The sequence below is a fragment of the Ixodes scapularis genome, unplaced genomic scaffold (assembly GCF_016920785.2).
Source record: "Ixodes scapularis isolate PalLabHiFi unplaced genomic scaffold, ASM1692078v2 PGA_scaffold1__304_contigs__length_218370807, whole genome shotgun sequence".
Lineage (NCBI taxonomy): Eukaryota > Metazoa > Arthropoda > Arachnida > Ixodida > Ixodidae > Ixodes > Ixodes scapularis.
The window spans coordinates 93,825,834-93,853,733 of NW_024609846.1; the positions used below are offsets into that span (position 1 = coordinate 93,825,834).

At 45.3% G+C, this 27,900-nt stretch overlaps 1 protein-coding gene across 1 annotated transcript; it reads left to right on the forward strand.

Annotated features, from left to right (window-relative positions):
• Positions 1 to 27,900, forward strand: LOC8043400 (alpha-amylase 2). The gene is made up of 7 exons (XM_040208018.3): positions 1 to 834; positions 5,831 to 6,000; positions 12,211 to 12,400; positions 14,345 to 14,669; positions 16,026 to 16,392; positions 22,517 to 22,838; positions 27,785 to 27,900. Exons 1-7 carry the CDS (start codon positions 631 to 633, stop codon positions 27,809 to 27,811), a joined length of 1,605 nt encoding a protein of 534 aa, XP_040063952.2. The 5' UTR covers positions 1 to 630; the 3' UTR covers positions 27,812 to 27,900.

Sequence of the window (27,900 nt, forward strand, 5' to 3'; positions counted from 1 at the left end):
ATGTAGGGCGTCGGAACGTCGGAAATGCTTCGAGCCCTTCGTCGTTGAAACTTCCGCCGATTCTCCGCCCTGTCGACCTCGATTAACTTCGTACTCCTCCTCGCTTTCTTCTTTCGCCGCTATCTCGACACACGAGATAAGATAAACTGGGCGAAGCCGTCTGAAGCAGGTGTTTCACTTGCAGTTCGTTGCGATGGGTGTCGCCTGCCCTCGGCAAAATATCGCGTCAGAGTGCTTAGTCTTCTAACTTAGACGATGCGAGGTGTTCTTGGGGAGTGAAAAAAGTCTCATACGTGTCCGTGCTTTGGTCTGTCTTCGTCGCCACGGTCTCAACCGGAACTACCATCGGGTCCAAAGAACAACCGACGTTCAATCCCAGCTGTAACGCCATTTAAACGTTAATGTGCCGTCTGCCACTTCACGCAACGGTCATGGTCCTCTATGACGCTCTTCAAACGTTGAGGTGTATTCTACTTTAATCGACGGTTAATTTTACCCACAACTCTGTTTAAGACGTTTAGTACTGTCTTATGTTGTGAAGCAGCGGCTAGAGGTACGGCATTCTTTAAACGTCGAACTTTCTTCGACTAGTGATATCGACGATCGTTTAGTTGCGGTGTGAGTCCAACCATGTTGTGGACGGTGTTTGCCACGCTGGTGGCTGTGGTGGTGGTGTTGTTGCCACGAGGTGACTCGGCAATATCGGGGTCGTTCGACAACCCCGGGTTTAAGGAGGACCGAACCACGATAGTTGAGATGTTTGAGTGGACATGGGCCGATGTGGCGCGAGAGTGCGTGGACTTCCTCGGACCTCACGGATACGGCGCAGTTCAGGTGAGACGCTTTTCCTCGCTCTTTTAGCTTGAAGGACTGAACACATTTCGAACTGATTGCAAATGTCGATTTTGCGTGGTGTGACGTTGTGAGTTGATTACGGGTGCAGGCAGGTGGTGATTTTTCTATTACCTCGTAGCAATGCCAAGGCAAAACTTTGTGTAGACTAGAAGTTATAAATATATAACCAGAAGCAATTTCTAACAGACACCGATAAATAATGTTGTGGGTCCATTTGGCTATCGTTTTTACGAAACATTGCTTAAAAAACAATAGTAAATAAGAATATTGTTTTCTACAAGAAAATTGAAAGTCCAATGTCCCCCAGTACTTTTTGTCTGAAATTTGACGAGATGTGTATTTTCCGAGATGTTTGATTACCATGGGGCAATCTTGATTTTCAGGATTTGGGTTGCTACGAATTATATCATGTAAGGTTGTATTATTCAGGAACAATTACAACTTCGTCATTTTCGATATCATGTTAGAAATAATTTTAATACGACATATTTAACCTGCACTTTACACCTCACCTTTAAGCTTTTCCTGAAAATAAATTATTTGAGCCAATTTAACGTGGTAAACAAAGATGAACATCACACTGTACAGTTAGAAAACGTCCGTTTCCGTTGAGTAGGGAAAAAGGGGGCTTTCTAATAAACTGCAATTTGTGCTGTGGAAAAGGAAACCCGACTTTTTAAACATTGCATTAACTTTCGGTAACTTTTCAAATGCAATCTAAGTAGCGATCTCGAGCGATTGGGGGGAGGGGGGGGGGGGTTGTGGGGATATTTAGACAGCGTGTAGTTGGTCAGCCATTAAAGTTGCGAAGAGTCACACGCTGTAGATGAGCAATTTTGCCAGTGTAGTACGACTGCTAACCTGGGGTCTTTAACGTGTACCACGCAGTAGTGATACACGACCGCAAGCCGGTACGATGCTCATCCAGATCGAAACGGCAGGGGTGGGGCTCGAACTCAGGATCCCTGGGTTCTGCAGCGCGAGCTTTCGCTCCACGCGCGTCGAGCTGGGTGTGCGCTTCAGCCCACTCGGCCACCGATCTCCCTGATCTCGAGCAACAAGCAGCAACAGAATTGAGACCTCATGCGTATATTCTTGCTGATAAATATAGGTGTAAGTTTAAAATTTACCTTCAACTATATATATATATATATATAGACCTTCATACCCAGATAAATTAAACAGCTTCAAATTTAATTATATTGTTTATGTTCTAAAATATAAAGAACAACCGAAAATTACTAGAGAATGTTTAATAAAGTTCGCGCTTTATTTTATTTAAAAAAAACATTGCTTTGTTTTGAGAAAACATTGCACTCATCTTCCCGGCTCACCACATTTCAAAGTTTGATATTCAGGACTACGCGTTGCATTAAGAGTCGCACTGTTCATGTCCACATTGCTGTTCAATCAAAGTGGTGTAAAACAGAGAGTTTATCTATTACGCGAATATGCGGAACCTTTCTTGCGCTCGATATACATGGTAAGTTCAACACTCCAAATTATACTTTTTGATAAGTTCGTTAGTATGGCAAGCTGACTGAGACTGCCAAATAGGATCCAATTGATTTTAGATTCTAAGATATTTACTATAACCTGAAAATGTACCTTCAAGAGCAACACTATGGGACTTGTTTCTCCTAGTCACAGGGACGGAAGTATACACTTCATGCTGGCCATATCTTGATTGTTTTATATTTAAACCAATACTTTCAAATCAAACTCGCATTCAGACATATAAAGTATGCAGTGGACGCCTAAAAATCACGCCTTACAAATACTGATAAATAATTGGACGTGAAAGTTTGTAATTGTCTAACATGTTTCTTCCTTAATAATCAAATGATAATAAACTAACAATTTACCAATAATGCAGCAATAATTTGTGCAGATTTTATACAGCTTGCATATATAATTTAAAACAATAATTTTAAAAGTACCTAATATTAAAATCGCATTAACCTTTTAAGAGCTTCGCCCGTTCACCTTATATGTTTTAGGAAAGCGTAACCTTTTGTCCGTAAAAAGGGACACTTCTGACGAGCTTGTACTTTCAAATTTTATTATTATTATGACAGTACAATTGATCAATTAACTTACCAATTAATCAATTAATGCTTTAATCGCGGATAATTGTTGTTTTACCATTTAGTCGGTTATTTTTTACAAACTACAAAAAAGTACAATTTAACACTTTCACTACGCAGACGACCAGTACACCTGTATGAAAGCAAACTTTGTTGAAATGTTGACTTAAAGTGAACTTTAGGGGCGAAAATTTGTAGCTACAAACAAGTTGAGAAGGTTATACGTGTCCCAGCCATTTCATTGCCGTGCGAGTTTCAATTTAGCGCAGTATGGTCTATTGAGAACAACCAAAGGAGTTCGCATTAGAGAATATCAACGAACCTTTTTGCCTTTACAGCTGAAGTAATATTTCTTTAGTGTGAGTGACTTTTGAAGGCTCTCAACAACACATTATGCTTGGTTGAATAACCGAAAATGTACACTGTGCCGTTTGTCAGATATCCCACAAAGGCAAAAATGTAATTCGACTTTTTAAAACTATTATGCCTGTGAATGAACGAAACTGATTAATCAATTAGTTAATCTATTAAAGGGTGGCGGTTAATCGGGTTAACATTTTTAATCGACGCCCAGCTCTAATTAATATCTTCTTTTATGCCCCTTTTATTAAACGTTCATTCCGATCTGTTCACGAACATTGTCATGACATTAGCAGAGGAAGAAATCCTAACAATTGCCGTTTTCTTTAAATGAACAAACATAACTTTGAAATATTTAAGGTATCAACATGTACATGAACTTCACATCAATATCAGACATCCAGGGTTGTATCTGAAGTTTTGCTTTCCTTGAGGTGCATCTTTATAAAACTCTGAACCCCCTCCCAACTTGAGTCTTGTCGGAGATAATTCCAATCTGCAAGCTCAAGATCAGCATCTCAGACGAATGGACTGAATTTTCACAGATTTATTTCAACTTGAGACATACCTCAGACATTGAATGCATCCGATTTACCATCCGCAATATTATTTTGCCTCAAAAACCTTGCAAAAAATGAAAACAACGGCAGCAGAAACTTTATTTGACAAACGTTTGTCCAGTGAAACGTCCGCTACTGCTTGAATTGGTTCCTAGGTTTATAACTTTCGTGATGCAGAATATGAGTACATCTTGTTTTACGTGAAACATGCTCTAATAAATATACACGAACAATATCACTTGCGATTGAGATTCCATAGAAACAAGAGTGTTTCCTTTTAGTTGCGAGTATTATAACCTGCAATTTTATAAGGTAATATATTTGCTTTTTATAAATATTGTCAGTAAATATCTTTAAAGTTTGCAGATAACAACTTGTAGAAACTTGAGCGGCATAATACTCCTCTGCTGGAGGTCAGAACAGGCAACGACTGCAGTGCGTCAGGCCTTTCTGCGTGGTCAGGACAAACTTACTTCTTTAGTTAATTTTGTACGCTTTTACAAAGGGCGTGCTCTGTGCGTGTCTGCGTGCAAGTGTGTCGGCTTTACAAGTGCTTTGATGTCAATTTACCACTTGATACATCAAAGGGTGCATTTATCATGGGACATGACACTGAGGCGCCCAGCAGTGCTACGCCCAATAGACTTGGAAATTAACGTATAGACGCTTTTCAGCAGCTGTTCATGGGCGCCACCATAAGTGACCTTCAGTTTTTGTTTCCTTTTATTTTGATCATTTCCCTCCATCATTGCCCCAGCAGGACAGGTTATTGCCATTTTAGATCCGACTGTGTCCTTCTCCCCAGCAATGGCCTTTGTGGAGGCTCCTCAAAGCGTGCTTCAGTGGCTTGGTATCTCGGTAAGGCAAGAGAAGGTCAGTAATGGCGGCTGCTATATAGCGCGTGTGCAAAGCGTCTATAGAGATGGACTACGCTCGGTCTCACATATAAGGTTTCTGCTACATTGTCAAGGCTAGCGTAGTTCTCGCAGTACTTCAGCTCTGTCAAGGGTAGCTACGCGAGCGCATGCAAATAAGACATAAGACAAAAGCACGTGCTGTCACAGGAGTGCGAGGTTACAGCACTCTGGTGGCTATGGGGGGATCGGTGGCCGAGTGGGCTAGTGCACAGCAGCTCGAAGCACGGGGAGCGAAGCTCGTGCTGCAGAACCCAGGAATCCTGTGCTCAATCCCCACCCCTGCCCGTTTCGATCTGGATGAGCATCGTACCGGCGTGCGGTCGTGGATCACTACTGCGTGATGCTCGTTAAAGACCCCAGGCTAGCGGCTCTACTGCACTGGCTATATTGCCCATCTACAGCGAGTGACTTCTCACAACTTTAAATGGCTTACCAACTACATGCTGTATAAATATCCCCACAACCCCAATTCTGGCGGCTATGCGAGACTTGACAAAGTAGTAGAAAATAGTTAACGCTGAGTATAGATCAAATTGCCTGCTGGAACCCGAACATCCTTTTATTTCAGTTACCTCAGTGTTCATTGTCGCGTCTTAACTGGAGTGTTCCAATACTTTAAGGAATATTGCGTTCACGGATCTAATGTACATTAACTGGAGAGCGTAGTCTGTTCTTGCACAAGAGAACAAGATTCCACTCCGTTGAGACCGACAAATCGGAGGAGGAGGAGGGGGGGGGGAGAGGAATGAGCGGAAGGTTTAGTTTAGAATTCACACAGAAATCTCAGATTCCCAAATTCTTTGTTCACAAACAGAGTCGATTCATTAATACACTCAGACGGTGCTTGAAAGAAGAGTCATAATTTCGACTGTCCTTTTTAATCCAATTGCACCTTTGTTTTATCGGCAGAAGCGTTTCGGCCTCTCTCTGTATAGACACGAAATTCTGGACATTTAATTCACCCACTTTTACTAAACAAAACTTTGCTTCTCCTGGATGATTGCCGTATAGTAATACGCTGCTTTACCACTTGTCTTCGCTTTCGTCTCAGGTGTCGCCACCCAGCGAAAACGCGGTTCAGCTGTACACGACTCCCGGCGGGGACAAGGTGCGGTCCTGGTACGAGCGCTACGAGCCGGTCAGCTACCAGATCTCCTCTCCCAGCGGAGATCTCAATGACTTCGAGGAAATGGTGCGCGAGTGCGAAAAAGCGAACGTTCGGTAAGCCAGACACTTGCCAGATGCAGCTGATAGCTGTCGTTTCCGCTCTGGGTCCTGACGCTTCTTTTGAACGTCTCTATACACCTTTTCAGCGCTTACCACGCCCAAAAAAAAAAAAAAGGTCATTGAACTGTGAACAGATGCTGACATCCGAAGAGAGCAACTGTACTACATGCCCAAATTGCGTTGCACCGAAAGCTGCGTGCTGAAGGAGACTATTGGAACGGTCCATAATTCGAGTGTGGACTGTAAACGCGGGGTTTTAATTTTTCTTTTGCCGAACGAGTGATCGCGTTGCCAGAACGGTTTATAAAAGATTACTTTTGCAATCTCATTTGGAAATTTGGTGGTTAGTCAGTCAAGGGTTGTGAACCTTCGGCGCTGTCATAAATAAACGACTGACTCTTTTATAGTATACAGTTACATGGTTACTTGTTTGATATGTCAACAACCTCCTGCCAAAGCAGGATCTTGTCAAGTCGCCAAAGCCTTTGGTTTCTGGCCGGACCAAATATGCACAGCGCCTGGATATGACATAATGAAAATAATGCAAAGTCTAAAAATCGTTTCTCCACTTTCAATAGGGTTGATCGCGTCGATTTCTGTTTTTATTGCAAGAGCAGTTTTTTTTTTTTTTTTTTTTTTTTGACGCCAGAGTTTTTTTAGGGTTGCCTGTTCAGTAAATGCGAGTTATAAATATTGTTACAGATCGCTTTTTTCCCGCTGCTGCCACTTCGTCCTTCGCCCGTCTCCGACCCACTTCTTCTTTTCCTCCTTTTTGTCCCGCTCGTTGCACCTCAATGTCCTACTGTCACATTTTGCCCCCTCCTGGTTGACTGTCCGTCCTCGGCAGTCTGTGTCCTATGCTGGTTTTGACTGAATGTATGTCTTGACACGTACAGCTTCAGTTGACTGCGGTGAGCCGGGAAAGTCCGGGATGCTTCTCGAGATGCATTGAGGTCTCGTAGCCGGTAGCTCACGGGTCCTGTTTGTCGAAGCACTTCACAGGGTCCTTTGTATTTTGGAAGTAGCTTGGTTGCCTTTCCTTTCCTTCTAACGGGACGGCGTACAAGAACAAGGTCCCCTGGCACGATGGGGGACATTCGGTCATCCTGTCGGCGATTGGTTAGCATCCGCTGCTGGGCTCTGGTTATTGCGACGCGAGCCCGGCGGCGAGCCTCATTGAGTCTGTCCTCAAAATGATCGCTCATTTCTTGCCTTCTATGGTTCCACGTGGTGGATAACGTTGATTCCTGCGGCAGAACCGGAGTTCTACCGTACACCAGTTTAAAAGGGGTCGTCGTGGTACTTGCTTGTTGCGACGTGTTGAAAGCAAACGATGCGTATGGTACGTACACATCCCAATTGTCATGCGAAGCATTGACATAAGCGTACAATATATCGGCGATAGTTCGATTAGCACGCTCAACGAGTCCGTTGGTTTGGGGATGGTAGGGTGCTGACTGGGCGTGGTGTATTCCATGAGTTACCATCTCGTGTTTAAAAATACGAGAGCTGAATGGAGTTCCCCGGTCAGTGAGTACGGTGCGGGGTACGCCGTGGCGAAGTACTATTTGCTCACGTAAAAACTCCACAATGTGATTCGCTGACGTTGTAGGCACGGCACGTAGCTCAATCCACTTTGTAAGGTGGTCAACAGCAACAATAATGAAACGGTTACCCTTTTGTGATTTCGGAAATGGTCCTAAATGATCAAGTCCAATAAGTTCGAAAGCAGCTTGCGGTGGTTGAGTTGGATGAATCTCGGTGAAAGGTGAAATACTGGGCAATTTTCTCCTTTGACATGATTCACAGGAAGCGACATACCTGGAAACATCTTTCCGGAATCCGTGCCACCAATAGCGTTCGGAAAGTTTGGCCAGAGTCTTATCTCGACCGAGGTGACCCGCTGTGGGGTCATCATGGCAGAGATTCAACATGGTAGCCCTCAGAGAAGCTGGAATCACCGGTAGCCATTGTTGTTGACCGGGATTTCTGTGACAGAGTAGGCCATCTTCCACTCGGTATGCTCGACGCAGTCGCCGTAAAATGTCTGTCGAACCGGATAATGCGAGGCGCTGTACAATATCTTGTACTTCGTTATCTTGACATTGACTGTGACGTAGGTCGAAAGTCGCACCACAAAAACAAGTGTCACACTCCGGAGCCTCAGGGACCTTGTCTAGGGGGTTGCGGGATAGAAAGTCAGCGTCCTGATGACTACGTCCATTACGATGTATGACTTCAAAATCATACTCTTGCAGTAGAATCGCCCAGCGTGCCAGTTTGGCCGTCAAGTCTCGTTTGCTCTGAAGCCAGGTCAATGTTGAATTATCCGTCACAACAGTAAAATGGCGGCCATAAAGGTAAGGGCGAAATTTCTGCACCGACCAGACAAGGGCCAGACATTCTAATTCAGATGAATGATTCCTCTCTTCTTGTTGTGTAAGCCTGCGACTTGCGTACGAAATTACTCTTTGAGTACCGTCTGGAAACTCTTGAAGTAGTACAGCTCCAAGTCCTTGTCCGCTAGCATCCGTGTGGAGAATTGTCTTTGACAAGGATGGGTCGAAGTGAGCAAGCACTGGGGCGTTTAGGAGGGCCATTTTAAGGTCTTGAAACGAGGACTGCTCTTCGTTGCACCATCGCCATGGTACGTTCTTCCGGAGTAAGTAATTCAAGGGGGCAGCGCGGGTAGCAAAGTTAACAATAAAACGGCGGAAATATGACGCAAATCCCAAAAAACTTCTGACGTCTTTGATAGTTGTTGGCGTTGGATATTCAAACAAAGCCTCAAGCTTCGAGGGATCAGGTTTAACGCCGTTTTTGTTTACCACATGTCCCAAGTATGTGATCTCTTTGAAGCCGAAAAAACACTTCTGGGGCTTCAGACGAAGGTTGGCATCACTTATGGCGTCAAGTACGAGTGAGAGTCTTCGAAGATGTTCTTCAAAAGTGTTTGCGTAGATTACAACGTCGTCCAAATACACCAGCGCCATTGTCCACTTCAGATTGCCCAAAACTCGGTCCATGAGTCTTTGAAATGTCGCTGCGGCATTGCAAAGGCCAAAGGGAAGACGGTTGAATTGGTAGAGACCATCTGGTGTGATGAAGGCTGACTTTTCAGCGTCCCTTTTATCGAGTGGCACCTGCCAGTATCCCGACATCAAATCCAATGTTGTAAAGTATTCCGCTCCCTGCAGTCGGTCAAGGGTATCATCAAGACGCGGAAGAGGGTAGACATCGAGCTTGGTTGTATTATTAAGCTTTCTGTAATCTACACAAAACCGCACAGTGCCATCTTTCTTTCTCACTAACACCACTGGTGATGACCATGGGCTCGTTGACGGACTCACCACACCGTGGTCGAGCATCTCAGTCACTTGCTGTTTGATGGTTTCACGCTCTGTTGGGGCTAGGCGGCGTAGTGGCTGATGTATTGGTCGGCTGTCACCGGTGTCAATGGTATGTGTCGCATACGGTGTGCATCCAAGTTCGTCCGAACTCAGAGCGATGCAGTTTCGATGTGACAACAATACCCTCTTGATTTTCGTTTTCTGCTCGCAACTCAAATCTGGTCCAAACTTAAATTGTTCCCACGGTAAAGCATTATCCTGACTGTAAAAATGGCACTCGTTATCTGACTCTAGAGAAATACTGGCAAGTATTGAGATCTTGTCCTTCGCCAACGGTTGGAGTACACCAATCTGTTTCCCTGGATTGAGAGTGATGTCGTTGGCACCTAGATTAACGACAAGAGCGACGAATTCTCCATTAGTACAAGCCACGAGTGTCCGGGGTGCAGCTAGTTCTTTCCCTGGATTTCGCACAGAGCCACGAGTCGAAAACAGCTTCACCGTAAACCTTTTTGTTGTTTACAGTCAGGCGTATCATTGAAGCAGTCTCGGCAGGTATTGTAGCAGAGTCTTTAACGCATACGTTTAACTCATCCGATAGCTGTACTTGAGCACATATGATGTTGGTATATTGGGAAAAAAACTTTAGAAATAGGTGCCACTTTTCCACGGCGACGAAGGAAAATGAGCGAACGAGGTACACAAGCCACACCAAAATACTTTCGCATCGTGGAATGCTGGCGTGTAATGTTTTCATGGGTAGATGCGGGGTTTTGGTGGCCTTGTTCTGTTCGGGGTTCAACTTAAAAAATCCGTTTTTTTGGCACCACTCATAACCCAGAATGATCGGAGAGACGGAATTCGACAAAATTACGAAGTCCACTAACGACGTCTCACCGAGCGCAGTGACCAGTAACTTCACTTGTCCACCGGTGTGAACTTTGACGCCGTTGGCTGTAAAAAGTTGTGGAGCAATCCGGGAGACATTACAATCAGCCGGTACAAGCGTCGCGTCGATTATGTTAACCGCTGCTCCAGTATCGAGGAGACTTTCTTGTATTCCAATCCCTTGAATCTCCACTTTGGTAGTTGGAAGACCAGTAAAACTCTTTGAAAGAGAGACGAGGGGGACTTGGTCCTCTATACCCGATCCCGCCCCTGTGGACCGGGATATCCGTTTCCCGACGCGCTGTAACACTCTGCAGCCAAGTGTCCTTGTCGCCCGCATTGAAAACAGCGCCTCTTGGTGTTAACTCGTTGGTGACCTTCAGGTTGCTGGCGTGCTCCAGGCGTCTCCAGATGAGTAGTTGGCTGTAACTGTGCCGGGCAAGAAGCCTGGGCGTTTGCTGTTGCCTTTTGAATGGCTGAGATCTCCAACGCCTTAGCCAAAGCCTCTTGAGCTGTCTTTGGCCCTCCAAGTCGAACAAATTTTTGAACTTCAGTGTCCGCAATGGCGTCGACGAAGGCAGTAGTGCTGAGAAGGTGAAAAGTGTCGGCGGAAACTCCCACAAATGATTTTCGCGCTAGGCACTCAACTTCTGTTGCCAGGGCTTGGAGTGTCTCCCCCGGCTGTTGTCGGCGGCAACGTAACTCGCCATAGCGGACGTGTTGTAGATGTTTGTCACCAAAGCGGTCTTCAAGTGCCGCTACCAACGTTTGGTAGGTTAGAGCTCTTCCTTGAAGTTGGGCCAGTATTGCGATGGCTGGTCCCTGTAGTTGTGCCGCAAGAGCGTAAGTTGTTTCATCTTCGGACCATTGGTTTGCTTGAGCAACAATATTAGCTTGCTCGAGGTAAAGGTCAAGTGGCACGCTACCATCGAAGGGCTTCAGTTTCAAACGAAGGGGATTCGAGGCGGCAGGAACTGTGCGTACCGTTGCTGAGTCGGTCCGATTCTCCGAGTCTCTCCTTTCCTCTAGCGCTATGATTCTTTGTCGAAGGTCTTCTTGTGCTGACGTAACGGGTTGCACCTGCGCCTGGACCATAGCCGCCATCGTTGATTCGAAGCCCTGTCTCTGTTCTACGAACAGATCCCTCAGTTGGGCGTAGGTAACTGGACCTTCAGTGTTGCTGGTGTCCTCGGGAGAAGGGGAAGGTTCGCCAGACTGCGCTTGTTGTCGTGTGAAGGGCATTTTCTTTTCGCAGATCCCACTTCTGACACCAAAATGTTACAGATCGCTTTTTTCCCGCTGCTGCCACTTCGTCCTTCGCCCGTCTCCGACCCACTTCTTCTTTTCCTCCTTTTTGTCCCGCTCGTTGCACCTCAATGTCCTACTGTCACAATATTAAACAAATTCATTTGTAAGTTTACTAGAGTTATAAAAAAAAAGTGGAGCTTGGTGTATATATTAAGTAGTCTATGAATACATATAAAGACTATTCTAACTTGGTTTTGCTGTATCATGATCACCTTAATGTTACGCAATGGGGAGAATACGACTGCATAAGAATACGATGCTCGTCCACGTGGAAACGGAGAGGGCCAGGGATTGAACACAGGGTCTTCCGGTTTTGTAGCAGAATGTCTCGCTCCACATGCTCCGAGTAGCGATGCACTGACCGATGGTCACCGTTCCCTGCACTTGTAAGCTTTGACGAAAATTTTGCCCATTACAAAACTAAGATTACTTTTTCTGTTTTGTTAATAAAACGCCTTTTTTTTGTCTTAAAAAATTATTCCTTTAAATTATTTGAGATATTAGTTGACGTGATTCACGGGAAGAAACCTGAAGCTATAGAGACACAAAACGCCAGAACGGCAGAAAGACTGCAAAGACAAACATTTCTCGAGACCTTCTGCTGCTGTCATCGGAAAACTAGTTTTCAAAACCTTCTCCCTTCAACTTTTCTGTGCAGAGTGTACGTGGACGTCGTCCTCAACCACATGACCTCGGACATCGGTGAGGGCCATGGCTACAACGGAAGCGCCTTTAATTCGGACAACCTCGTGTACGAAGCGGTTCCGTACCGAGCCAGCGACTTCCACTCGTCAGCAGACTGCGGCACTGCCAGCGGGGAGATCGAGGACTATAGCAACGTAGTGCAGGTATGTACACACCTCGTGCACCAGGTTGCAGCTAGTCTTTATCAGCGGCTCTAGGAAACATGCACTAGCGCGCAGCATTCTACCAGACCCGTGTGTTTGACGTGCGCAAGATAGTCCGAAAGTCGTTTCTGGGCATGTCTAGTTGAAACATGAGCAGGTGGCAGATCGACAACACAAGGCGCGTGTTCAATATCGCGTACGCTATTTACTCGAGTAACAGACGTAAAACTTAGGAGCAAGGCTTTTGCGTCTACTCTCCTGCAGGACGCGCATACAGTCAACTATCGCGTTATGTATCAGAAATGTAGCGAATTCCCAAGTCGAAAATACGATTTTTCGCAAAATGCGATCTGTCAGATTGCATTGTCGCGCGAAAACGTTATCTCTGTTTCGTCAATCGCTGGCACCCTTTTGTCGATCGTAGTGGTTGGCTATCCGCGCGCTCCGCGGGAAAGCTGACTCACAGATTCTGTTCATAAATGGTGTGTTTGCAACTGGAGTAAATATGGTCTATTCAGTCTCCTTTGGAGTAAAATCTTTAAAACATAAAGAACGCCTAACGTCACTCGAGTCTTGCTGTCACGTGGAATTACCAGTGAAAATAATACGGATCTAGTCAGGTAAAAAATTGTTAATATGGTCGAAAGGTAATATAAGGATCGTTTTGATATAAAGCTAATTCGTTTGAGCGAGCTTTATTCTCCAAAGGCTCAACAAGAACTGGTATAGGAAGTATTGTATAAAGGTTCAGCTTCACTGCACTCGATTCAAGATAAATAATCAGTGCCGCTACGTGACTTCCTGGCAACGCAGTTTCTAAAGTGGTCCGTCCCACACCGCGAGAACGCTTCACATGGTACCGGTACTTATGCTGTGAACATGTTTCGGGGCAATCATGTCGCCGTTAATAGAATATCTCCGGTCGATACTTTGAAAACGTTACGTTGTGTGATGAAGTGAACATATCTTTGTAAAAAGAAAAAAATGACTGATATGAAACCCTTGTCGCGATTGTATTTATTTCTATTAAAAAAACCGAAGAAACGATTTTAGGGAAAGCTGTTATTTTCAAAACAAACCCCCTGCAACTTAGCGTTTGCCATATTTATTTTGCTTAGTTTTGCTTGTACTGTACACTACTCATGTTTGTGATATTATCTGTAAAACCGAAGGGAGAACATTGAAATTAAAAGGATACATTCAGCAAGTAAGAAAACCGAAAATATTAATTGAAAAATAAAAGTCGACCGCGACAGAAATCATGCAAATGCCACTATTGCTTTAATATTGATATAGCTTTAACGAAAACTAGGCTCAATTCAGAAAACTTGTCTATAAAAGGCGATATATATTTAAAAGAAAGTTATTTGAATGACCGCTGAAGCAACGTCGCGATCGAGGGGATAACGTATCCAGGCAACTTAGGCATTTCGAGTGAACAATACAGGAAAAAAAGGAAAGAAATAGACTGTGTAATCGAGATGCTTTACAATTGTGTATAGTTTGTTAAATCCCTAAAATATCTAGCATAATAATAAAACGTTTGAAGTGAGAACGGCTTGTCTTTCTTAACTACGCAAATTATCAGACATGTCAGGCAACATACATTAATCTTAAAATTGCTCATCCGCTTTATAATTTACTTAAAAACAAACAACCACTCGGGCAATTTTTCATGGCCGCTATCTACCTGTAAGGATGCTGGATGAACTACAATCTGACCTTTTTTTTTTCAGTATTAAAATGCATATCGCAGCGCCGGTCGTATAAGTGTAACGCTTTCCAGCGATACATTCGAGACATCTCTTAATTGGTTATGCGAAAGTGGTCAAATTGACGTCACCGGTCATAAGCAGCAGACCTTTGATCCATGAGAGTGCACGTCATCTGTGCACGTTTAGGCACTTTCTTTTCTAACAGTCTCGACGTTCCTCGTCAGTGCAGGTTCGAAACTGCAAGTTCAGGGGTCGCGCGGACCTCAACCACCTTCGTGAGCACGTCCGCCAGAAGATAGTGGAGTACCTGCGACGTCTCGTATCTCTCGGAGTAGCTGGCTTCAAGATCGACGGGGCCCAGTACATCTGGCCGCAAGATTTGGCGGCCATCTATGGGCAGATCAAGCCAGCACCGGAAGTTGAGAACGGTCTGGACGCCGTTGTCGATGACACTCTTTTTATCTACCATGAACTGTCTGCCCTCAACGTCACTTCCGGCGACGACTACAGGGCTCTCGGTGCCGTGACTGATTCCAAGTTCTTCAAAAAGACAGGTGAGAATTCGACGGTCCGTCGAGGTTTTCCGGAACGTGCTGAGAAGAAGCTCCCGGATGTGAATATGCCACCTATTCACTCTCAATTAAAATCGCACGGGCACAATGAAACCTCACCTTTGACGAGTGTTTTGTAGTTTTTATTGCAAGCCGTTGGTCATCTGTTATGTACAGACGACGCATAGTCAAACAGTTCCGTACATCGAGGCTAAAAAGAAACAACAAAAAATGAAAGCTGCCATTGCTTGATATTAATTTACAGACGTCCTGACGACATGGCGGAATAACCTGCAGACTCGGTTCGGGGTTGAAACTGATTCTGTCCCTTCTTCTGTGAGCAAGAAGAATCGGGTAGACTTTTTCGAAGTATAGCTGAGGCGGTCTCTTGCGGTAAGGTGGCACCATTGAATGGTCTTCTTGGCTGTAGGCTCAAACCCACACATTGCGTGTTTGGCAGGTGATAATATATACTGCTTTGTTTTGATATAAAAGCAACATCGACGATTAATGAGAGCTGAAAATATTACCTATGGCCGGTTGCTGTTGAAATGTCTTGATTAAAGCAGGAAAATAACTTCTTTCCAGAACTTGATTATTCTCATCTTCCGGAAAACGACGTTTCCTTCCATAGGTCGCCTATGGAAGGAAAGCGGTTTAAACGTCATTTTATGTACAGGAAAAAACGGTTCAAGCGAGATCTAATTTCTATTGTTTCGCTGCCAATAAATTAATTGCAAAATTAAAAAAAAAAAACTGATTTAACTTGTACGTTTGGTTTGGCACGGGGCATTGTCTAGTGCGAAGTTCTTTCAACAAAGAACAGTTTATGGTCGTATGCATTGTATCAGCCCTCATTGCATCCGATTTCGATCGAGCTCGAGTGTTCAAGTTTCTTTCCCAAGCGTTGTAAAACACTTGTGATCACTTGCTTAGTGGCAAAAACATTCTATAGCCGGCGACATGTTAAGAATTAAGAATACAAGAAAATCAGCCCCCACAGAAACTTCCACTTTTTTCACTTTAGCACAGCGAAAGCTGGAGAGGAGGCAAATCCCTCTTCGCCTTATCTCCAGCGTTCGCTCAGCTAAAGTGGAGAGTGAAAGGTTTTGTGGAGGGAGCTTGTCCTGCTCTCAACTATCACCCGCATGGTTTCTTTTTTTCTTTTTTTGCCATCGGCTGTTTTTATTGCCCGCTGACCGTAATGCATCGTGTTTAGTGTTTTAAGTTCATTATTACTGTTCCTTAGATGTGATAATAAACGTAAATTCTACAATGACTAGAAAAGCGGATAATATATGACGATGTCGATTCAACGCCCATTAAAAAAAGACTCTTTTTAATAAGATCACATTTTAGCCAACGTCCTTAGGAAGACCAAGGGATCTGAGCTGAGGGACCTCAAGCAAGACGTGTTGCACTGGTCTTCGAGAGACGTACTGTACGTCGACAACCACGAGACCCAGCGTGGAGTGGACGTTTCGGACCCGAAGCAGGACGTCGTCTCGTACCAGGACCGGAGAAACCACGTCCTGGCCAACATCCTGATGCTGGCCATGCCGCAGGGCATTCCCCGAGTCATGAGCAGCTACGCTCTGAACGTAGACGTTCAGCCCTACGTTCCTCCGCAGAAGCTGGGCCCGCCTTCGGACCACGCCTTCAACACCCGTCCCGTGCTCATGAAGGAGGACTACGCCTGCTACAATGGATGGATATGTGAACACAGGTACCAGTGTCTAATTGCTAGTTCTTCGTGCTATTAACGCCCAGATGTTTCGGGTGCGCCCTCTTATGGTTTCCGTTCGTGACGTCACGACCAAAAATGTTTCTCGCCGTGACGTCATGAGCTGTAATCTTTGACTACTTATCATCAGTTGCGAACTATACAAGTTCTATAGTATGTGCAAAAATAACAATAGAAAATTGGAATCATCGTATTATTAAGGGGGATTTAACCGCTATTTATTTGTAGCCTTTTTCTCATAGATGACGCTGATTTCTTTCCGGAATAAACGAGCTGCTCGCAGCTGCGTATGCAGGTCTGGAGCTCGGGGTGGGCTCGGGTCACGGGTTGTTCGCCGCTGATCTATAAGCGAGCCGCGAGCGCGTGGCTTCACGTGTGGTTTCGTTGTCACGATAACGCATGCAAATGATCTGGGAGATCAAACCCCACGTTGCCATGACATGGCCATGGCTCTCATTGGTCCTACTTTGTTGCGTGCTGCAGCAGACAGAAATTGCACACAAACCATTCTCCGGCAAAACTGATCTCGGAATAGTCAGGAAAACGACGTGTGCCACCGTGCATTCAAGTTCAAGGGAACAAGAACAAATGCCACGGCCCGGCCGGGGCATTTGGTGCTGGTGTCGCCATCTCGTTGAACTTATTGAAATTAAATCTAACGAAAACTGTCCTGTCAAATTTCGGTACGCATATACCACAACATTTAGCCATCTTGTCGGGGTCTTAAAACTAACATACGAGACATATCTAGGCTGTACAACATATACCGCATTATATAGCCTTCCTATCATGGGTCTTAAAATAAAATAGGATGCATCTTTAATACTTACAACCATTCGTTTTGTCGCTCTTATCTTAAAAGTAATCTTAATTTTTAATCTGCCTCAAAACACGCTAAATACAGTCAAAACAGTCATAAACCTACCATGGACCAACTAGCCCAAACCAAAGTTTTAATGAGAAATATTTTAAGATTTTTCATCTGCAGGGGGAAAACCGCTTCCCCATTTCCTTCTCTCCATTTCCTTTCGTAATCTTCTCCCCTCCTCTCCCATAGGAGCGGGACTCCGAGCTACTCCCCGCAGTGCGGATTAGATGGTTCCTTCTCCCTCTTTCGAACGGAAAGGAGGTGTTCAGAGAGAGTTTTCTTCTTTCTGGCTGATCGTCGGCCCCATATCGTCAAGGTTGACGCTCTGACGTTGCGCTCATTTCCATCGATACGAGAAGAATCAATCCAGATAAAGGCGTCACAATGTCCGTTTGGCCCATCAAGAATTGCGATCACGGCGAAGCTTTTGGTCGCGCACGTCGCTGATAGATGCCGATAACTTAAGAAACGCAGGGCGCAGTTTATTACGTTCAGAATCACTGTTCCATGACTGGTTTTTCGGCGCTCTTATCAGCTAATGTCCGAATCCCATTGGCTGTGCAGCAAAAACAAGTTTCTCGGGACCCTCCATGCCCTGCGTTTCTGAAGCCGCCAACAGTAATCACGTTTGCATTTAGCTGCAGGGCTTCAAATTCACGTAGGCATACGACCTCGAACCTACATGGCTGGGATCTATACGATGCTCTCTAGCTAATGTTACATAAAGCTTTTTTTGGAAACGTTATAATTTGAACGCAGTTATCTGAATCTACAATCTATTGAGAAAAAGATGGCTATTACTCAAATCTACTCTAATAAAAAAAAGACGTACGTAAGCCTACGATTTATGGCATTGCCGCATCCTATCTTGACCATCAACCCTGTCTTCCCATATACAGCGTGAAGCGAAGAAATCGATAGCTGTTTGAACGACCGCATAAACCGGTTTCCGAACGTATTGAGCTAAGAGTTTATGCAGACGTGACAGAAGAACGTGCATTCAGGGTGTACAAATTTCACTGAACAAACTTACGTGAGTAAAAAGTTAGAAATAGACAACTTGAAATCCCTACCTGTTCGGTGACGGTATGAGGCGTCTGATTTGCGCAAGAGCCGATCGGCGGTGCTCGGGGGGGGGGGGGGGGGGGGGGGGGGGGGGGGGGAGGCGGGAGGCAGGCAGGAAAGGCATTGAGTGCTGCATTTTATTTTATTTTTAGTCAGCTTCGGTAATGGCATTAGTGCTGTCGGTGTATTATTTTGAAGGTTTCCCTCCTTGTGCCTTGCCCAGCGTAGAACTCTAGGGGAGCTCGGAGGTCGCGCTGAAACTCCGCCCGGAAATGTCGGCGGAACTTTTTCGTCGTCTGGCGTTCCCTGTACCATAGAGGAACCTTCACTCGCTCGTTGCAGCAGACAGCGCACCATGAAGATGACATGCTTCTGAAGGTTTCCGGCTGGACGTAGAGGGGAAAAACGAAGGAGGGGAGAAAAAGAGCCACACACTGCCAGGCAGTCACAAATGAAATGACTTACACCCGAAAACAGCACGGACGAAAGTTGCGGAGAGCAGACGTGGTAAAAACCAGAGCGCAAAGCAAACGACGGCATGTAAGCCCAAAGAAGAAGAAAAAACGAGACAACGCCTATATTTTGTTGTTCTCGTTATACCTTAATTGTTTTTAATGTTTTATTGGTAGAATAAAATAGTCATGCACTGACAATTCGTACAGAGTAAGAGCGCATCGTTGAGGGAAGCGCCCGTCGTGGGGCTTTGCTCGACTAGAGATCTTTCGTGCCGCCATCTGTCGGCTGTTGCGCCAATCATACGCCTTTCGTTAGCAGACGGCCGCAGTAAATAAGGTTTTCAAGTTTTTCATTTCTAACCTTTTACTCGAGTAAGTTTGTTTAGTAAAATTGTTATACCCTTAATGTGCGTTCTCTGGTCACCGTTGTACAAAATCTTAGCTCAATACATTAGCAAACCGATGTATGCGGTCTCTTCAAACAGCCATTAAATCCTTTGCTTCCCGCTGTAGTTCCAGGTTTCTACAATGCTTTGTCTAGTGGAAAACTGAGTAATGCACATGGCTGTTTAAACCTAAGTTCAGGCGTCTGTTCATGCCCCTGATACTTGTAAGCGTAAAAAACTTCACACTGTAGCTAAAGCAGAGCAAACTCGTAGCTTCTGGGATGGATAGAACTCAAGCCTTTAATGCCCTACTAAAACTGCAGATTAAAGTTTTGGCGAGGCAGTGCCAACGTCTATTTGAAAACATATAGGCGGAAATTCACAGAAATTTCTTTCTTCTAGCCGACTAAGTTTCGTTCAAATAAAATTTACGCGAGGGACTAAAAGAGAAATCTCTGGTAGAGCTATATGAAAACCTGTAAGCAGCACAAAATAAACGAAGGACAAGAACAAGAAGTGAACGAACACAAAGCTATACTTCGTTTCCTCTTGTGGTGAACGACAGCGGAAGGCTAGGGACTGTGACACGGCCCTGGTGAGGCATTGTTACGCATTGCAAAGTAGTGCGTCAAAGACGTTTATAGCACAAGGCGCGTAGCCTTTGTCCTTAACATAATGTTCGTGTTTTGTACCAGTGATACATAATTTATGTTGTACTGGGTGATTCGAGGAGAGGCCAGGCTCGTTAAATCGACCGCAAAATTCAGTTTCTTAACCTATTGCGCTACGACTTTGCGCAGAGTTGCCCCCAGATGGTGCTTTTTTTTTTTTTTGTGAAATTTGCGAAGAGCGAATTTACCTGAGGAAAAAGTAAAGAAAACAAAAGGCTTAGCTCCTATGAAAACGCAGCGACGTCATCGGTGTTCAAACAACACGGCGCCGTTTGACACGGGAAACAAGAGATGGCGCAACGAACGCCGCCAACGAACGAGCATACGGCGCCGAGAGCAGGCCTTTTTAGCAGACGATCTTTTCGACTCAAAAGCGGCGCGCGTTCCGCAGGCGGCGACAGTCGCAGAAACAAAAACAGGCGCGGTAACAACAAGGAACTGCAGCTTCTTCTCTGCTAAAGACGCCGGCTCTCGGAGTCGTATGCTCGTTCGTAGGCGGCAGTTGGCGTCGCGACCGCTTGCGCCATCTCTTGTCTCCCGCGCGAAACGGCGCCGTGTTGTTTGAAGACCGGTGGCTTTGCTACGTTTCCATAGGAGCTAAGCCTTTTTCTTTCTTTACTTTTTCCTCATGTAAGGTCGCTCTTTGCAAATTTTACAAAAAAAAAATGCACCATCTGTGGGCAACGCTGCACAAAGTCGTAGCGCGATAGGTTAAGAAACCGAATTTTGCGGTCGATTTAAAGAGCCTGGCCTTTCCTTGAATCACCCCGTATAATGAAGCTCTCTAACGTGATAATTCATATAGTATACATATATGTAGCATATGTTTAGAGAAACTAGACTTGTGATTGGCATTGGCAACGCTTTCGTTGCTGTCACGTTCGTTTATTGAACATTCATGGAGCAATGGTTGACATAATATGGTGCAAAAAAAAATTTCTTTAGACTGAAAGTTTTATATTTCAAAATTATTATGTACAAACTGAACCCGAGTTATATATTTATTGGAACAAGTAATCTGAACTTTAAAATTACCTTGCTATCTCCTCAAAATGCCACATGACAAATGTAACTTCGCCAACTGCGCTCTCCCTTTCGTTCGCCGTAATGGCCGCGGAATGGCAGGCCAATCTCCGCCGGGGGCTTCTGTGTTTTCATCGCTAGCTCACTTCCAGACAGTTTTTGCAAAACTATCCGCTTTCGGAAGAGAAGCGCGGCAAATCGTGCTCAACGTGCACCTCAAACTTCGTTTTGAGCCTCCGAGCGAGTGTATGAAGCGATCGAATTCAAGAAACGTCTGAGCTGTGGTGAATGCGGAATGGAGAGAATACGTTTATTCGTCAGTGTCGCATGCGTTTTGGCGTTGCAAAAAAGGACAAAAATAATTGCGTTCCGCTGCGCTTGCTTCGTCAGTCACTCCCAACAGCTTTCTGCAGCGTAATGTTAGTAGAGTTGGTAGTCGGCATCGACACTTTCAAATTCGACACACGAGCCCTGGCCTTAGAGTCCAAGCAAGCGAGACACTTCGCAGGGGCGTTAGGTTGGAGTCGACGTTCCATTGTCCAAGCCTACCTCGTCCATGACGTGACGGAAAAGTTTCTAATTTTCCGTGTGGCACAAGAAGTAAACCGAAGAGTTTCTGCGGACACTGCTTCCGCTCGACTTGCAAGGCCTCTGTGATAGCACACCGTGCCATACCCACGATCCTACTCACAAAATGGAGACTGCACAGCTGCGCGTCAGCCTCGGTACGTCATGAGGTTTCAGCCACGATCACCAAAGATATATACTTGAACTTGTGCAGTAAATCTAGGAAAGTACACGAGGTCCGAATTTTCTCGAATACAGTAGACAAAAACGTTTAACGCGCACCGCGTTCACACTGGGCTTCCAACCAACGTCATTTTAACACGCGCACTGATATACGACCGAAGAGCCAGGTGACAGAACTTCTAAACTGACTCTTGGTTGGCTGTGAAGGCACCTATAGCCTTCCGCTGCGGTTCAACACAAGATGAAATGAAGTATAGCTTAGAACTTGTCTTGGGTGTGTCTTGCTCAACATATGTGACGTTAATTCAATTGGTAGGCGGTAATCGTAAGGATAGTGCATAGAAGCTGCCTACTTATCCAGATCTGCTGAATATGTCGTGCTGTTAAGTTAGCACCGTTGCTTGGACGTCGGTTTTAGTTGGCGCCAGCGATGATAATATTTTGAATAAATAAATCAAGTGATATCCTTCTTATAGCGGTCAGCTCCTTTCATTTTGCATGTTAATTTACGCATGCATATAAATGAAAAGCTAAATAGTTGAATGGGGAGAGGGATCTACACATCTTGGTGACGTTTTGCTCAACCTGATATGCGAAAAATTAGAGCTCCCGAATGCACACGATGAACTTCAACCCCTTCTCACCTGTCCGAAGTCCTCTTTGGGACAGCGGTTCCCGTGTCTAAATAAAACTTCAAGGCCTTGCGCAGAACTTTTCTATGGTAAGCTAACCTGACTGAAATAAGCTCTGAAATGCCTCAGAAAACAATATGCCAGACTGAATGCAGCCGACCTATTTTGTCATGTGGTTGGCTCGTGCCTACCCCGCGGTCTCGAGACCCTGCATCGTGTGAAACGCCACCTCACCACCGTTTTTCCCCTCATGTAGGTGGCTACCCATACGAAACATGGTCAAGTTCCGCAATGTTGTCGCTTCGGCGCCTGTCACCAACTGGTGGAACGACAGCGAGGACGCCGTAGCGTTCGCCAGGCTCCGCAAGGGCTTCGTGTTGATCAACAACGGCCGCTCCACGGTCACGGGACTGTTCAACACCACCCTGCCTCAGGGCTACTACTGCGACATCCTCAGCGGCAGTTCGGTGGACCGCAGATCCTGCACGGGCAACGTGGTTCGGGTCAGGGAGGACGGTTTCTCCGAGCTGGCCGTTGAAGGCGTCGGAGACGTGCCTGCCGTCGCCATTCAAGCGGACGTGAGTAGATTGCGCCCTTTGTGTGGCCCCCCTAAAATGTTGATGCAAACATTTTCGTGCTTTCAGTAAATAGCGATTTGAATTATTCCTTGACATTCATAGTCCATGAAACACGCGTTAGTTGTTGTTGCCGTTGTACTGTTCATTGAGCGGAAGTCCCAGAAAACAAAGGAACAAGAAAACCGAGCAGCGTTTACCCCCTTAACACGCAGCCACAACAAGAAGCGACGTGATCAGGAACCGAAAATATGTCCCCAATGTTTATAATAACAACTTGCTGGGATTGACAAAGCACGGTGCACTTGGTTAGTTTTAAAGATTGTTAAGATTCGGCCATATCCGTCATTGTAGTGATTGGACACGAACCACGTGTACTACCCAAATGGATGTCGAGACGTTGATTGCCACGAGCCCAAATCGAATGCTCGCACAGTGCTCGTGTCCACTGCATGAGCCGCATCTAAATATTATCACCACGGTAATCACAAAGCTCGATGAAAAAATCTTGGGGTTCGCATTGTTGACAACGCCAACAATGCGATCCGCACGACTTCGTCATTAAGGTTTTTTGAAGGAGAGTTAAAGAAAACGTGCGATTTGATTCTTGAAATTACGCGTCGAGGAAGCTTCCTGATCAGTGGCGTTGCGTGCGAGCATATGTGCCAGTAAGCTTATGCTGAGCGAGGAACATTTTTACGAATATCGTTACACGGCCCTTTTATGCGGTATTCACACAGGGAAAAAATCTGCGGAGGGATGGGCGTGACGTCCTTCACACCGACGAGGTGCCGGGGAGGCGGGATGTCCGCGTTTGCAATCTGAGACCCTTTTCAAAAGTCCGCGCCAACGCCTGTCCGCCACTGCTTGGACACATGCTCTCAGTACGCATTGCACACGAGGCACGCGTCGGCGTTCGGCGCGAACTCGGCTCAGCTCGTATTGGAGACGAGCGCTACGTCATCCTTCGGCGAGGAATTGGGTTCAATCACGCGCTTCGTGAGCAAGCAACGGTGACCGCCAATGTTGCTTGGTAGACTTTGGAAAAGGGTGTATTGAGAGGTTTTCACTTTTGACGCATGCAGTTGCAGACAAATGTAACGGTCGCAATGCTTAACACCAATGCGTTAAACTACAAAATATCGCCAAAAACAAACTCATCCGCCCCCAAACCGTGATTGCTTGTACCGCCTCAGTACCCCTTACGACCCTTTCTTCCTTCCTCCACCACGGAAATGACGTCACAGTGCCGCGTTGCAAGAGCCATGACGTTTTCGTCACGTGATGCGCCGTACCGGGAGATATTTCTGGGATTTGTCCTCCGTGTCAATACCGCTTTATGGTCGACGAGGAGCACTTCAAAGGGACAGTGCAGCGATATTGACTTGGAATGTTTTTCACTTCAGAAAAGCTTACTGACAGTACTAAAAACAAAATATACGTGTTAGCAAAAACAAACAAAAAGAAAGATCGTGTTTTCTTTTACTTTTAAAATTGCGCATCGCCGAACGTTCATTTTGTGCCTAAAAGTAGCCCTATAGTGGCACAGACTAGATGCCAAAGTTCAAGAGCTTAATTTAAATGTTTAAAATATCGTTTACACCTTTTGATTTAGATAACGACACGCTCTGAAAATTTGGCATACGGTTCGGACCGCTAAAGCTGCATTAGGCCGGAGAGAAAGCTATTCAAAGTACTTATTTTATTTTAAAAACACGTGCTTTTTTTTTTTTTGGGGGGGGGGGGGGGGGGGGGGAGGGACACTTTTGCACGCAATGCCACTGACACTCAGTCTTTTTAGGCGCGGTGTAATTTTACAGATAAAACCGGAATTTTTATTCCAGTCCCTCTTTCGAAGAACCTGGTGAGGTAGCATAGGGGTCGCCCGGTGTTGACGTAAACGTCCATAGTGATGGCCCTGGTGTGATATCTGAATGCGACTCATAGACAAGCATTCCGTGAGCACTTGATTTGAGCTCGTAACATTCAATGGCTCTTTAAGCATTCGGGTAGTTGCTTGTGTTCAATCTCTGCAATGAAGAAAAAAATTTAACCCTAACAATGTCTAATACCCCGGTCAGACAGGCTAATTTAGTGTACTTCAACGGAGCCCTTAGTGAAATTTGTATAATGTGTCACGCGGCTTCTCCTGAAAAACCTGCTCGGCTTCAAGTGAGTTTGCTTGTGCTCCTTTGTCGTCTTTTTCTTCATCTTAGCTCGTAATAATCAATCAGAATCATCCAACTGGCATAAATAGTGTCAATTAACGTAACGTTACCTTTTAAAGTGTTTTTACTAAAGAAGACTAAATATTGCTGAGACATTTATGCCTTTATTTTAACATTTTAGATGTTTAATTTTACTTTACCCATCGTTATTGTCATCATTTCCGAGTGAAACTATAGACGCTTTCAGGCAGCTGTGCTTGGGCGCCGCCATAACCGACCGTCAGTTTTTGTTCCCTCTTATTCCGTTCTCTCCAATTCATAATTACCACAGAAGGACAGGTTATCGACATTTTAGGTGTCACTGTGTACTTCTCCCCAGCATAGGCCCTTGTGGAGACTCGACAACGCCCGCTTCAGTGTCTCGGCATCTCGGTAAGACAAGAGAAGGTCGGCTATGGCGGCTCAATCTGGCGCGCGCTGAAAGCGTCTATAGTTTACCCCATGTGGCACGGAAACACTTGAAGTGATATAGACCCTTTCCGAAATTCAGTGCCATCTGGTGGCTGAAATGGCGGTTTAACTTTTGCCATACGAATGGCGGCAATGAACCCGTAGCCTGCAGTATTTTATCGGGCACCGTCACTTTTGCATGTCAACGGCAGACGAGAATAAACTTTTCGCTATACAGGTTTTTCTCAGTCATCTCTTCCAGTGTCGATTCGCACAACGATGCAACCAGTCAGAACGAAGCGCCAACCCAGACAGACGCCTTGATAAAGTTCTATAAGTCAAGGGCTTTCGAAGTCGATTATGTGCCACTAACAGGTTCACTGGGCTCAAATGAGAGAAATGAACACTTACGCAACGCTTGCATTCAATTCCGGTTTCGCAACGTGCTAACGTCTAGAATGTATAGGCCTCGAATCCTCAGCTTATGAGTATCTTCAACATGTTCCTTCATCAGTAAATAGAAAGCCGCCATTGGTATGGCACATATGCCATTTTTCAGATGGTGATGATAGTGATCAAAGTGGCCAGACTGAATTTCGGAAAGGGTCTATTCGGCGAGCTGAAGTGCGCTAAATTAGCCCGCCTGACAGGGGTATAAAACTCAACGCGTGCCTGCTGCTTTGCCAACCCCAGTGCGTGGCTGTGAAAAACATTTGCGCCGTATCATCGTCCCCAGACCACATGGCCGCTTGTCCTGTCTGCGAGTTGAAGGAATAAACGCTGCTCGTTTTCCTACAATCTTTTTTCTTGGACTGTTATTGCGTGGAGAGAAAAATAGCAAGTGTTTTGTAGGTTTCGAACGTCAAGGATTAATTCAAAGCGGCAGTTACGGAAAGTAAAAATTGTTTTGCTGCTGTGCGTCGAGAACTTATTCACATCATGTTGCTCATCCTGTCGAAACTGAGTGCAACTCTAGAATTATAATGAGAAAATTAGCGCAAATACAAGGAAGGAAGAACGTTAGGACAGGAAAGAGCGCTTTAATCATCTGGTGGGCTAGTTGGCTAAACATAATGAGAAAATTAGCGCAAATACAAGGAAGGAAGAACGTTAGGACAGGAAAGAGCGCTTTTTCCTGTCCTAACGTTCTTCCTTCCTTGTATTTGCGCTAATTTTCTCATTATGTTTAGCCAACTAGCCCACCAGATGATTTTATTGCAACTCTAGAAGCATCACCAAGCAGGCTGCAATAAGAATTTCAGAACATAAGTTCATGATACTTGTGTAAAAAATAAGTATCGTTAAATATTCACGATGCGTCCCTCGAAGTTGTGTTACATTAAGTTGCAATTTTCAAAAGCTAAACAGCAATACAATTGAAAAAAAAAAAACTAAAATAATTATCGAATCAAATTCGGGTTCTTAGCTCGGTTAATTTATAGCGCCTTCGATCAACTCGCACCGGAATCGATTTGAAAGCTGGACAGTGCACAGCGCACCTCGGGGGTGCAGCGCCGAGTCGTTCCAGCATTGACGACAAACTGCCCTGCGCCACTGGTAGCGCCGCGGCGAGCGCCACCATAAATCACCTCAATCTTTGTGTCTTTTTTTCTTGTTTTTTTCTGCGTTTGTTCGTGCGCGATGGCTGTCTGCTGTCACTTTCTCCTGTTACTCCCACATTTAGCGGTCCCACAAAAATGAACACCGTGAACGTCATTGTCAATGGAGTCACAAAGCGGGTGACAGTTCCACATGCATATTTTGCCCCTCATTGTCGGTTCAAGAAAGAGTACCACCAAATAATAGGCATATATCGGTGTCATTGAAACCCCTCACAAAGGCTTGCCACGAAATTCATAACTTTCGGGTGTTCCTTGCCACCGCAGCAATCGCCGCGGTAATTGCGGTGATGGTAACGTCGTCCTCGCGGTCAGAAGAGCTTAGAAATTCATCGAGTGCCGCTGCGAGGCGTGTTTGTTTTTGCAAGGTCGCCATCTCGATAGACGGCCATCTCCTCGATTCCCGCTCCTAGTCGCAATGCCTGACAGCACTGCACCACAGCGCACCGTCAATTTTGTTGGTGCGCGTTGGGGCAACGAAAAGCCGCACCGGGAGGATGCACTCCTCCATCGAGGACGTCCGGTGCGCAGCGGTGCGATTCATCCAAGAAAACGCGCATCTTGGTGCCCCGGTGCGCACCGTTGCGGATGATCGAGGATGCTATTAGTGGTTTGGGGGCAAATACCAGTATCGAATGAATTTGAGTTTGCTCTTGTCGCTACGATACAACGATTCCATTGCTAATGTTTTCTTTGTCTTGTTCTATTTCAGGAAAGGGTGTTTCCGGATTTCTTTTAAAAAGCCAGTACTCTACACACATGTCAAGACCAGCTTCAAAGGCCATATGATTAATTGTGGAATATCTTAATTATTTCATTTTGCCTCGA